Here is a 13,703-nt window from a genome sequence, read left to right as displayed (position 1 = left end):
ATTATAGTTGGCATCATTTGTAACTACTGTTGATCACATAGACTCCTTTATAATACTTATAAAAGCACTTAAGTTTTCTGCATTTGTTTATTTCTCCTTTTGGGGGGGAAAATGTAAAAGACTGTAATAGTATAACTTCATCTGCTTCTCTTCCCTCCCATCTGTAATTATGCTTTGATCATGCAAATGTTAAATCATTAAATTCTATTCTAGGATAATTCTTAATTATATTTTAACAAGAGCCTTAAAATGTCTAGGCTTTGACTTAGAAATTCTACTCTTAGGAATCTGTCCAAAGGACATAATCAAAAATACCACAAAATTTTTAATTGCCAAATATTCAAAACAACCTAAATCTCCAGCAAAAGGGAAAGTATTAGTTAAACTGTGAAGTACAAGCAAACAGTGAAATATTACGCAGCCACTAAAAATGACTCTGGAGAGTATTTAATGGTGTTAGGAAATGCAAATGTCAATGTTAAATGAAAAAAAGGATAACTAAAAGTATATCTTAATAAGAAAATTCAATAGAGGTTGAAGTGCTTGGAAGCAACATTAGAAGAAAGTACTTCATTTTGCTGTATCTGAGTGATAGAATAGAATTATGAGTGGTATTTCTTTGAACTTTCCTATATTTTTCAAATTTTCTACAATATGCCTATATTAGAATTTACTGAGATGAATTAAAAGTTAAAAAGCCAAAGTATAAAATAATAAACAATGAACGTTGTTAAGACTATAGTATGCAAGGATTTTAAATGAGTTGAAATTTCCTTGTAACTAGTAATTCTGTGCTTTCTTCCCAGGTCAACCGGTGAGACTGCAGTCACTGCTTTTGAGATTGACAAGATGTACACCCCTTTGTTCTTCTCCAGGGCGAGGAGCTACACTGCCTTCTCGGAGAGGCCTCTGTAGGCCTTCATGTCCAGTCCTGTCAGTGTTGCATGAATAAAAGCATATAGTGCAAAAGAGCACCTAAGTTATAAATGTACATATATATATAAATTTCTGGAATTGGAACTTATTTTACATTGTTGGAGTTCTTTTAAGAAGAGTATAAATTGATTATTTTTTTTATTTAAAGGGGTAGTTGATTCTTGGGATGTTTTGTTTTGAAATTAAGAAGTTGAAATTTTAAGTCGTTGAAGCACATTTATGTTGTGAAAAACCTTATTTTGAGCTTTAAATCATGTCCTTTTTCAAGCAGATTTCTGAACAGATTTCTGTCACATAAGTCTTCTCTCTGATCATCCCAATATTTAAATGTGTCAGGGGAGAGCTTTACTGGATAAAACATTTCTTTCATGCATGACATAGTGTCTTTGCACTAAAGGCTCAAAATGTGAAAACCTGTTCTGGATTTGTTTGAAACTGACCGATAAAGATCATAAATAAATGTTTCTTTCAAGAAAATATATTTGGATGGCCTTTTTTAAACGTCAAATAACAAACAGTCCTAGGATTGCCAGCGAAGGCTTAAGAATCATTTCCTCATTTCTCATTGATCTTTATACACAGCCACAGACTGTAGATATATCCAGATTCAGATTTGTTTTTCATGATTCTAGTAAAGTTAGAGTCAACTAGTTATGTATTTCAGAAATCAGCATTTACAGCCACAGGTGCTTTCAAGCTCATATTGACATTAAAAGACACTTCATAATTTCCTGCAATTCACTATGGGGCAGGTCTCTCAAAAGAATAATACATGTTACATTAAAGGTGGAAACCAGACCTCCAGTATATGTACAAAAAAAAGAGTTCTACTTAGGTTGTCTCTGCAGCAATCTGAGATGTGATGTATTCCTCAAGTTAGAAAGGGAGAAAGAAGCAACATGCCTAAGAACAGGCACTTCTTTGTAATGTGAATATTAGTTTTGATATACAAATTAATAGAACATTTAATTAGGACATAGTCAAAGATAGCTCAAAAAATATATTCCTAAGGAAAGTGGAATTTTAAGATTTTCTGTTTATTGGCCACCTGTCCCTGGATTAGATGACCTGTTGCAGGCCGCCAGTGGGTACTAAGTTCAAAGTTTCCTTTGTGACCACTGTAGCAACTTTCACTTATTTAGCTTGGAGCTGAAAATAATTTTTTTCAATTTACATTTCTGTATGTTTATTTTTTTAATACAAAAGCAATATATATTTACTGTGAGAATATTAGAATATGTAGAGAATCAAAAAATAAAATAATCCTAACACTCTAAAGAGCAAATCAACTCAACTGACCTTCCAACTGCAGGTAAAGCACCACACTGAAATGGCAAGACCCAGCAGGAAGTGTGACCAGTGAGTCCCCAGAACTCAAATTGCCAGGCTTCCACCCATCAGACAGGAAAATGGACGCTTCCTCTCCTCAAAGACCTGCAGATACTGACATTGAGGTGCCTCAACAAAACAGACGAGTTCCATCCCTCACCTCTCAGAAAGTCTCCTCTGCCCAACACAAACACAGGTTCTAGTCAACATTTAGTCCCTCATCCTTAGATAGCAATGAGCAAGCAAGGAACACCAGATGTGAAGAAAAAGTAACATGAATGAGAATCGAACAATAGGGAAAACAGAGGAAACAAAAGTGCAGGTAGTAGAAGAAAATTTAAAACAAATTTTTGTCTTCAGAGAAATGAAGAAATACAACCATGAAACAAGAACAAGAGACTATATAAAGAAACCATTGGAAGACATCTTTTGGATATACAAGTACGATAGCTTTTGTTTCTGACAATGTCAAAACTGGAAGGTACCTCAGAAGTCATTTATTGACCAACCATCCTAGTGTGAAGGTGAGGATCTAGAAAGGTGAAGTGGCTTGCTTAAGGAAGGGGATAAAACTAGGACCCTGGTAAATGAAAGGAGAGAACTCATACAAAGGGCCTGGCAGTAGGAAGCACTCAGTAAGTTTTGGTCTTAATGTTCATTAAGAGTATATTATTCATAAAGCCTTTAAAAAATTTTTAAGAGCTTATATGTGTTAAGTGTGTAGTAATAGGCTCTAGTTTATAGTGGTTATTGTATTTATGCTCACAACTCATAGGTAATATCCCATTTATAAATAAGAAAATTGACATTAAGAGTTTAAACTTGCTCAAATTCCCCCCAGTTACTGAGTGGTGGAGCAAAGCCAAGTCCAGAACCCTCTTTCATAGCCAGAGCCAGGAACTCAGTTCTAAAGGAATCTCAGCCGAATATGTTATAATTCCTACTGAAGTTGAACTAATGGCTTCGACCAGCACCACCCGGTTCAAATATAATTTGAACTACATACATAATTTCAGGATTTCTAGAGCCACATTAACAAAAAAATAAAAACATAAAATTAGTTGTAATAATATACTTTAATACAATGGATCCAGTATCATTTCAACATCTAATCAATATAAAAAATATTAAGGGATTTTTCACACTTTTTTTAGAATTCTAAATCTTTGAAATCTGGAGTGCAATTTACACTTACAGCATATCTCAGTTTAGATTAGCTGTATCTCAAGTGCTCGATAGCTACACATGGTGAGTGGCTACTGCAGTGGAAAGGCACATCACAAGACAGAGCAAATGGATAATTTCTGCTAAGCTCAAGAGTTGCAGCCTCTCAAGTTGTGCAATCGGCCACAGGGATGGGTAAACCAAGCATGAAGCTAATGAATTTTCAGTTAATCTTAGGCTCAGCACCTCTGTAACACATTCCCTGACTCCACCAGAAAGAGTCCCTTGTTTGTGCTTCCAAAATACCCCACCTCACCTTTGTCGTAACGGTTATCCCATTCTATTCTAAAATGTTTACATGTCAAAGTCCCTCATTCAAACTCTGGGTTCTTTGAGGACAGGGACTATCCCTTTTGAATTTCTGATTCTAAAGCACCTCAGTGTTAACGAACACTAAATAATCCCTAGGGAGCACTGGACGCATTCCACTGGCAGGTGATACTGATTTAGTCAAAGAAATGAATGAAAGCACGCTTTGGCCAGTAGGTGACACTCTTGTTCCACTCTATTATTTTTGCTTTTATTCTTCCTAGTCAGCGCTAGGGGTAGCTGGTTTTCACATTCACAAGAAAACGGAAGCACCCAAAACCTTCTGATTGTCCTTCAAAGCTGCAAATAATAGAATCTAAGAATTAAGTTGTGTATCCAAAATGAAATGCCATCTTGGTGACAGAGCTCTGACTCCTGTCATTCTGAGCTCCTCAATAACTAGGCAAGGAATCCCAGTTTTCTTGGTCCGTTTTTATCTGTCGTTTATCTTGGCTTTTAAAGGAAATTGAATATCCTGTTTTGGAACAAATAGGAAAGGGATCCTGAGATGAATCATCTGAGGTTAGAGAGGAGGTTAGAGAACACGGGAAGGGGCAGAAGAGAGGCCAGACTTTTCCCGTTCGACAAGCAAATGGCCTGACTTGTGACTTCTTTATACTTGGGAGTCTGCAAGCCCACTTCCCATAGTTTTCTGCCCCGTGCAGAGGTTTGGTACATCACTATCAAATCTACTCAAAACTTCCATATTTAAACTTTTTTCTTGTGACTCTAATAGACATTTGGTGGTAGACTTCAGATTCACAAAAGCATGCAAGACTGTTCTAAGAATGCCGACTTACAGGAGACACTGTGTGAGTGAGTGTGTGTGTGCATGCACAGCAGGTTGAGGGGGAATAATGTGGAAATTTCATCATCTGCACAGGATTCTTTCTGACAAAATGAATTTCTGTGAAGACTAACTTTTCCTCAAACACTGGAGTATATCCAGCCCAATTTATTGTGTACGGGCCAAAGGAGCAATGAGTTGAAACCTGCCGAATAAGCAAGGTGATCATATAGTCAGTTTATTGTCAAAATCAGAACACTTTCTAGTGGAAAGAGGGATGTGTTTATGCTTGTTGTCTAATTACACTAGACAACAAGCATAAACCGGGGCAGTCCTGGGCAAAGTAGGATGAACAGTCACTCTGTACATGTAGGGCATGGTCAAGGCCCTATGACCAGCTTCTCACCAGATTTAACTCAAAGTGAAGGTTATTTGTTCTGTTCTGGCTATTCTTCTTCCTCCTGACAGAAAAGAGGAAAATGCTTTTGATGTTTCCTAGGGTTTGAAGAGGACTACTGTTGGACACTGCTAATTTCTCTCAGAATGCTCACCAACTTCTGCATTTGGCCTACAGAGATTTGATGTCAGGAACCAATGCATGAAAAAGTGTTGCAGCTGTATCTGGTTTCCATTTTTCTCATATCTATTCTTGGCTTCATTGTGATTTCTTTAATGCTTGGCTGATTGCTTCCAGGCCTGGACCTATAAACCCAGGTTAATGTGGACAGTTGCTGAGAGATATCTTTCCCTTGTCTTATGACACACTTTCCCTTGAGGTAGAGAACTAGAAGCGGTTTCCCCTCCTGTGTTGCTCCTTCTTCATTTTTATCTGTGAGACATCTCCTCTGCATGAACTCCTAGAGGAGCGGGTTTATTTGGAGCTCTGTGAAATGAGCTAGCTGTGTGCCATGGAGCAAAGCCCATACAATTGAAGCAAAGGGCGTGAGCTCAGAGCACCTAGCACAGAGCCTGACATGTAGTAGATGCTCAATAAATGTGAGCCAACTCTTGCAGTGGAGGAAAGACCTCTGTGGCTTTCTTTATCATTACTGTGTCAAGGGAGGAATTCCTTGCGCAGGTACCCCTGATTCAGGCATACGGTAGTAGATGCCAGCACTATTTGGAGCAAGTGATAATTACAAACACGGGGGCTCCTATAGATTAAAGATCTTTCAGCTACTCATCCTTTGAAACTTAAACATGATTCCTTTGAGTCTGTTTGGGACCAAATAGGAAAGAAAGGATCATATTCTCCCAGACATGAAGGAGTAAGTCCTTTCCCTAGCTCAGAACTTGAAAAAATCAGTAAGGAAGTAGCATAAAACAGTAGGAAGACCCTGGACTTGGGAGGTAGAGAGTCCTGGGTTTGAACTCCCACCCTAACCAGCGCTTACTGTCTTAGTCAAATCACTTAACACCTGAAGCCTTATTTGTAAACTGGAGATAATGATAACTACCTGCAAGATTGCTATGACAACAAAATACTACAGATGATAAATCCTTAATAGTATGTTAGGCAAATTTCAATGATTTCCTCATTCTACACAGGGGTGGCCTTCTTAATTCTTTTCCGAAGGGCCTGGGAAATTATCTGGAAGAGTCAAGAGAAAATTGGGAATATTAAGAAGTTCACAGAGGAAAGTTAGAGAGCCGGAGGAGAAGGCAAGTGCTAAAGAATCCAAGGTGAAGTTGAAGCAAAGGCCGACCTTGCCCTTGGGAACATTAGTTTAAGAAGCACAAGTTTATAATTTTTGAGCCAAAATGGTCAAGAGCAAGAAAGCTTTAAATACCCCTAAATTTAATGCCCCTTCCATAACCCTATCTTTCTCTAATTGCTAAACGATGTCTCAATAGTATTCTGAGAACACTAATCTTGAGAAGAATTGAGTAAGAAAAAATGCAGCCTGGCTCTTTCCTAATGATAGAGGACAAAAGATGACCTCTGTAAGGGTCATGGAGACCATAAACAGCGAATCTCTATTCGCCCCTGCCCCAGCTCAACAAGAAAAGTATTTGAAACAGAAAAAAATAGTCTCAAAGCAGAACCAAATTAGGAAAAATAATATTGAACTTGAAGAGACAGGAGAAATATAAAGATCAATAAGTTTTGTTTTAAGATGAAACAAGTTTTGGAACAGGCTTTTCTTCTTCTACTGAGATTGTCACGAAGCAGATTTCTCTGAATGTGAGGATAGTCACTCATGTGGCCACTGTGTTGCTTGTACCCTTCAGGGTCAATGTGGTTCAGCACTCTCCCTAATCTTTCTGGGACATGAATGTTCTTTTTTCTTTTCTTCCTATCATTTCTATTGACACAGCAGATTGGAAAGCATCTGTGAATTTTCCAAACTTTTTGGGAAACATTACTGAAAAGTAAAGTTTAAGGAGCCTAACTCAATTTGAAAAAAAATGAAGGTTCTAGACTCATTTATTTCCTATATTATTATTATTTCTTTTTAGGACAGTATGGTTTGAAGTCTTTTTTTTTTTATGATTAGAGAATCAACATACCCATTTTGGAAAGTCCAGAGAGGCATTCTTAGTTTTCATTTCCAGTTTTCTACCAGGAGCCGTATTGGCAGGGTTTAGGATGGGAAAGGTGAGGGTGAGTCACCAAAATGGTGCGAAATGGGGTGATGGAAAGTGAATGTTTGTGAGCAAGGTTTAACTTTAATGCATTATGACTGTAGATGTGGTTACACTAATGGTTGGACTGGGGAATTTGATGAAGATTGGACTTCTCTGATGTGTCCTGACAGGTAGCTAGGTCTTTTACTAACTAGAACCACAGTCTTTCATATGCCTGAGAAACATTGTCTTTCAGAGTCTATCTTCCTCTTTTGTACAGTGGGAACACCTCTGTTTACACCAAACTATAAAGTTCCCTGAAAACTAGAGATGAGACAATTACATCAACGCTTATGTGTTGCAGCATACACAGACAGCGCCTTTAAACCTTTACAGTGGGCTGTTCCCCTCTGCCGCACTGCTAGACCAAGCTGACAGTGACCACCTAATCTAGTGTGATGGGGAAACACAGAGGGAGAAGGCTCAGGGTGAATCGGAGGCTGTCCTCAGATTAGCTTTGTTTCCTGACTGTTAAACTATTAGCTTTGTTTCCTGACTGTTAAACTATTCCCTGGGGAATAGTTTATTCTATGGCCTCGCTCTCTCTGGAAGGGTGTGCAGGATGCCACAAATAAGCCCAGTATGCAGACATGGCCAGCTGGACCCTGTGTGGCTCATCTGAAAGGGAATTGGCCATTTAGCTCTGGCTGATTGTTTCCATGAGGAAAGATCTTCCCATGTTTAAAGAGAAGCTGAAAATCTGGGTTGTACGTGAAATATCCATATTTTTAAAAGTTGACTCAAATCACACACACACACACACACACACACACACACACACACACACACACACACACACACACTATAGGCCAAACAATAGCCATCTGCAGGATGAATGGAATCAGCCAGTGTTCGGTCTTTGACGTAGAGGCTAAATCCAAAATCAGAGCTTTGCATGCTAGGCTTAGAATGATTTGACAATGACCTACTATTCCCACTTGGGCCCTTGGCTAGCCAAAAGTAGTTTTGGTTCCCAGGACACCTGAGGCATCTCCTCACCCCTGCACCATTGCTCTGTGGGCTCTGGAATGCCCTTTCTCCCAGCTCCTCTAGCTCCAAAGTTATTTCATCCTCCTGGAAGTCTTCCCTGATTTACCCCTGGCCAATGAATAATAAAATAATTATATGCAATGTACTCCTCCTGGGTCTCCAGGGCACTCTCAAAGGGTCACATTTCACCTCTGTTGTATTTTCTACCACATCCTGCATACACACACATCAGAAGGCTTCAGAGAAAAATTGTGATGTTAAATTATAAGCTACTTGTGTGCAGAACCACCTCCCCAGTTCCAATCCCCCTACCACCACTAAGCCCCAGGATCTGCCTTGGAGGTACTGGATGAATTTCAAGGCTTCTTGAAAGCTTTGACTTTATGGAACTAAGCTGAGTTTATTGCAGCCAAGCTAAACTCAAACCTGGAAGACTGTGATTGATTGACTCCCCAGGTGTAAACTGAATCCTTGTGCTTGCCACAAGCAGAGCAAAACTCTCCTTTCTCTCTGTAGCCTCTCCACAAGGCTCCACTCTTCCAGTGACATAGCAGCATGCTTGGTCACTTAGGGTCTCAGGCCAGGGGAGCTGAATGAACAAAGCACCCTCACCTTCCCCTCAAGGGGTGGGTATTGGATCCAGGTGCTAGCCTTGCTGATGAATGAGGGGAGGCCAGCATCACCTTGGATACAGGAAGAGATGCCCTGAGGGAGCAGCTCCTGGATATGGCGAATCCAAATTAGTACTGATAGTACTACTACCTTAAAATGTGAGATCCCAGAGGGAGATAGGACACATTGAGATCTAAGGAAACTGAGGCCCAGAGAAATGTGGCTCCCCAAAGACAGGAAGGGTGTGCCCTAGGTAGGAACCAGGACATCTAACTCCCACTTCGAAGACATTTTACCACAAAGCTATACATTTCCCACTTGCATTTGAAATGTTCTGATAAAAACACAGGTAAGATAGCACAAGGCCACATTTTTTAAAAACTCTGTTCTGTAGCTGTGCCCAAATGGGCTTCTGATTTTGTATCATCCTTCGTGCCTTTGGGAATGTAGCATCTGGAGTGTAACATTTGCTGTCCCTCCAGCCATTCCCATCTCAGTGCAATATCCTTAGCAGAAGGAAAATGAGTGGTGTGCATCCACACGTCTCAAACTCCTAGCAAAATATTTGTCACGGGAGTGAATAAAAGGAGAAAACGCTCACAGGTAATTTGCTGCCAGGTGTCATGATCTGTTCTCCATCATAGCTTGCTAGAGATTCCTAAAAACATTCAAATGAGGAAGAGCTACCATTTAAGTAAAAAAAAAAAATTTTCACACTCACACTAGTTTTTCAAAACAAGAGATTATACTGTTCCATTCTCATACCCACCTTGGGAACCTCTACTACAGAGTATGTCAATGTAAGGAGAGACCTACCGATGCCGAGATCATTATCTTCATTTTACAGACAAGGAAACTGAAGCTTGAAGCAGCTCAAAATCATTCACCCGTTAATTTGCAATCAGATCAGTGCACCAGGCAGTGCTAGGCTCTGGAGCTACAATGGTGAGTGGGATAGACATGGCCCCTCCACTCAAACTGTTTCCAGCCTGGCAAACAAGAGACCGTCAGTGAATTATATGAAACTGAAGGCAAACAGAATATGCCATCCCAAAATGTGCCTTTTTGACATAAGGATTGTTTTCAGTTGAATGCAGCTGAGAAACGAGTCAGCTGCAGAAAAAGCTCTTTACCCTGTTTGCCTAAAAGCCAGGCATAAATTTCCCTTTGTGAGGGTGTCCCCCTTCTCACATCAGGAAGGGCAGAATGACTTTTAATCACTGGAGAGGACTCTAGACTCAGTCAGTCCAGAGACGGTGCTGAGAGGAATCTACATAACAGACCTTACTATAACAACCCTTATGGTCCATGAGTTTCCCCATATATTCATCTTCCCACAATTTATCACCCCTAGAAACTCAGAACCCTTTTCCTATGTCTTGTCACTTCTCTATAAATTTACAGTCTTTTGCATAAGTACATGGTCTGACCATCTCTTTGGAGGTTTTCATTTCATTTCAGTGAGGCCCTCCACATGCCTATGGAATAAACCTTTTTATCCTATTAATCTGCCTTTGACAGCTTAATTTCTAGGGTCCCCATCATGGAACCTGAGAGGATAGAGGAAGAAGTTTCACTCCCCTACAAAATCTTCTGGCACTTAGTCCCGAGCCCTTCCTACCTCTCTATGATGCTGATGCGACCCTCCTAAGTCGGCAGGGCATGAGATTTCCCAGGTTAGTTGCTCAGTCCTCAATCCTAATCTGTTCCTTTTACCTGAACCTGACCTCATCACTACCCTGGCGGCTTCCGTAAAACAAGCTCTATTTTGTGAGGCAAGGCAGGAGACCTCGATCTGCACAGCTAGCGTTTTGGGGGTTTCTCAGCAGCAGCTTTCAGGGTCAGTAGCTCAAAGCGGGCTGCGTGGCACGTGCCATCTGTGTTGTCCTGATGCGGCTCAGTCAAAGAAAACTAGCCGCCAAAGAGAGACACAGCTTCAAAGAGGTTTTTGCTTATGGTACAATTACTTAGTCATGCAAACAATGCCAGGCTTGGATGATTTCTGAAAAATGCCTAGCATTTCTAAGGATGTTATCATTTAAAGTCAGCCTCGTGACCTCTCCTCATCTGAAGCATGTTTCTACATTCAGGCCCAGAATTTTTCACTTTAGCACAAAATGTCATGTCGCCATCCTATGATTAAGCTCTGGCGGCTTTTGTTATCACAAAACCCATAAAATCCAGCGGAGAAACTGCAACTACTCTGATGAAATGGTCTGATGGAGACAGAATGGCAACTGACATTCAAAGTGGCAACTGACATTCAAAGGCATGCGTTGCATGCGTGTGTATAACTTTGAGGACACCCTAGAAGATGGCAGAGGGGACTTTGCCAGACCCTAATGGTGGAGCTTTGATAAATGTTAGTGCCTAGCCACAGCCCATAAGTCCCTAAGCACAGAGTGACAGGTATAACCCAGGTATGCCTTAGGCTTACCTGTTTGGGTGTCAGATGTGGTTGGCCACTTTAACAGTTTGTCCTGAAACCTGCCCCACCTAAAATGTGGCAGTCCCTCTTTCTTTTGCTTCTTGAGCCAAGGAGTCCTTAAGGTGGGTCACAGGCTCTGAGAGTGAACTTGAAGCCTTCCACAGCTGGCATACAGGCATGTTCAGATATGGCTCAGAGACTTGAGGAGGGTGGGGAGGCTTGTTGCAAGTGAGGCCATAGGGAGGAGCAGTGTGGATCCTAACTGACAAATTACCATGACTGCTAAGGAGCATGGCGGAAAGGCCAGACTGGCACCAAGACCTGGGCCCTGGAAGAAACTACAGTCAGAGGGCAGCACACCCCACCCAACACCCACCCAACACCCTGGCCTTCCGGCTCAGAGGGCAGCAGCTGTGTATGAGAAGGAGTGGGGGGCTCCTGTTGTAGTTACTTCTGCTGAAGTTACCTCTCTCTGAACTGAGGACTGGAGCAGGGGGTTGAGGGTAACCAAGAGAGCTGATCAATGCTCCTTCCACACCCTAAAGGTGTCAGAGGTTGAAGGCAGGTTACATCCCTGCACTACTATGGGCACTCACAGGCCAGTGAAGGATGGCAGAGATGTGGACAAAGGTCCCAGTGGTGCCAGAGCAGGTCAATGTCAGTGAGGAGAGAAAGCACAGAGCAGAGCAGCAGCCAGAGGAAGGTGCCAGGAGCTGCAAACGGCGGCTTGCGAGGCTGTGAGCTGCCCCATCTCACCCACCTTAGGAAGAGGGACTGCCACATAGCAGGTGGAGCAGACTTCAGGACAAACTGCCAAAGTGACCTACAGTCCTTGACATCCAGTCAGGTTTGCCTAAGGCATTTCTGGATTATGGCTGTCACACAGTGCTTGAGGACTCTCTGAAATACATAGGAAAGGAATCACACCCAGGATTGTACTTCCAGTAGGAACTGAAATAGGCTGGGAGCTGTTGACAATTGAGAGCACTTGGATTCACTATATCTAGGCGGTAGTATTGCAAAATAAGTCATTAGTTTAATGACAGTTTTTAAGGGTTAAAAAAAAAGAAGTAACACTACTACATTAAAGAGATACATAAATAGGGAGATGCAGAGTAATTTCAGAAATATTAAAAAATGGTAAAGCACACACACACACACACACACACACACACACGCTTTTTCATAGTATTGAGGTGTCATATTAACATGGTGACATTTATACTCATAGGCCAGAGAAGGACATGTGTCGAACACTGATATGTCTGTTTTAGGACAGTGGTTACAATTTGGTCCTTGTTTTGTTCTGAGCCTCGTGACTGCTCTCTCAGGGACCTTCAGCAAAGCCCCTTGACTCCCTGAGACTAAACTTTCCAATTCAGAAATATTAGGAAGCTATAGAAATATGACTCATGGCCTCTCTTTTTCTCAGAAAAATTGCATTTCAATTGTATTTGCTGTAGCGAATTTTAGCTTGTTATTTAAAGGAATCGCATGGCATATTCTTTTCAGAATTTAAAAACTTTGAATAAGTAAACATTCATCTCCTAATTTATATTTAAAACATTTTTGGGGGCAGAATTAGGTAGGCTTATTTTTTTCTATTTTCAATGAGTTATGCAAGGATCGTTGAATGTTTTGACTTTTCCTTTTCTGATGTTTTCTGAGCTAGGTAGAGTGACTTTTTCCCCCTCTTCCTGAGCCTTCTCCTCCAAGCTCTGTTAGCGGCAATTATTGAGAGTGGCCACTATTCTTCACTCCATCGGCAATTCCCCCTGCTTTCCAAGGTTTTGGGCATCATTGAGCTATGAGAAATCCTGGCTCTGCCAAGTAATAAGCTAAATGCTTCCGGGGGAAGTTACCTCTTTCTGAGCCACAGTTTTGTCACTTGTAAAATTATAGAGATGATAATGTTGCTGTGAGTCTCAAGTGGGTAAGTGAACAAATGTCCTTTAAAATAGAAACTAGCACATAGTAGGTGCTCGATAAATGTGAACTGCTGACTATAAAACCACCAGGGCCAATCTGATGAAATACAATTTGAGGACTACCCATAAAGCACACATCAGTCCTAGAATATTTCCCCATCATCCTGCCAAAGTATATTTTCAACCATTCAAGTCATTTCTGGGCCAAATTATTGTCTCACAGAGGCTCCTGCTAGAATGCAGACATTAAATCTTGTGAGGGTAACTTATTCAGACTCTTTAGCAGAAAACTTGCTGCAAGTGATGCCTTGTGAGAAGGTTTCTGAGTAATAGAGAGAAGACATATCCAGTTTGGATCCAAGGGACTGTATAAAAGTTTGGTGCTCATGGAAAAGGGATTTTGAAAAGAATTTTGAGGGAAAATACATTCATGTGGTTTAAAAAAAATTGCCAAACAAAACTAGAGGTATGTAGGTATGTAGTAAAAAGTCTACCTCCCATTCTTGTCCCCCATCTGCTCAATTCTCCTCAA

At 40.9% G+C, this 13,703-nt stretch overlaps 1 protein-coding gene across 1 annotated transcript in view; it reads left to right on the top strand.

Moving 5' to 3' along the window:
- Window positions 1–1,417, top strand: part of FBXO9 (F-box protein 9) — a 29,081-nt gene extending 27,664 nt beyond the window's left edge. The window contains exon 13 of the mRNA XM_039852895.1: window positions 807–1,417. Within this exon, the coding sequence (XP_039708829.1) occupies window positions 807–915 (109 nt within the window). The 3' untranslated portion in view covers window positions 916–1,417. The remainder of the gene's footprint in view (window positions 1–806) is intronic.
- The last annotated feature ends 12,286 nt before the right edge of the window (window positions 1,418–13,703 follow it).

This window comes from Pteropus medius, unplaced genomic scaffold, assembly GCF_902729225.1.
Source record: "Pteropus medius unplaced genomic scaffold, Ma_sr-lr_union100, whole genome shotgun sequence".
NCBI classification, from domain to species: Eukaryota; Metazoa; Chordata; class Mammalia; order Chiroptera; family Pteropodidae; genus Pteropus; species Pteropus medius.
The sequence above is the reverse complement of the archived record's forward strand: the minus strand, read 5'-3'. Positions and strand labels throughout refer to the sequence as shown.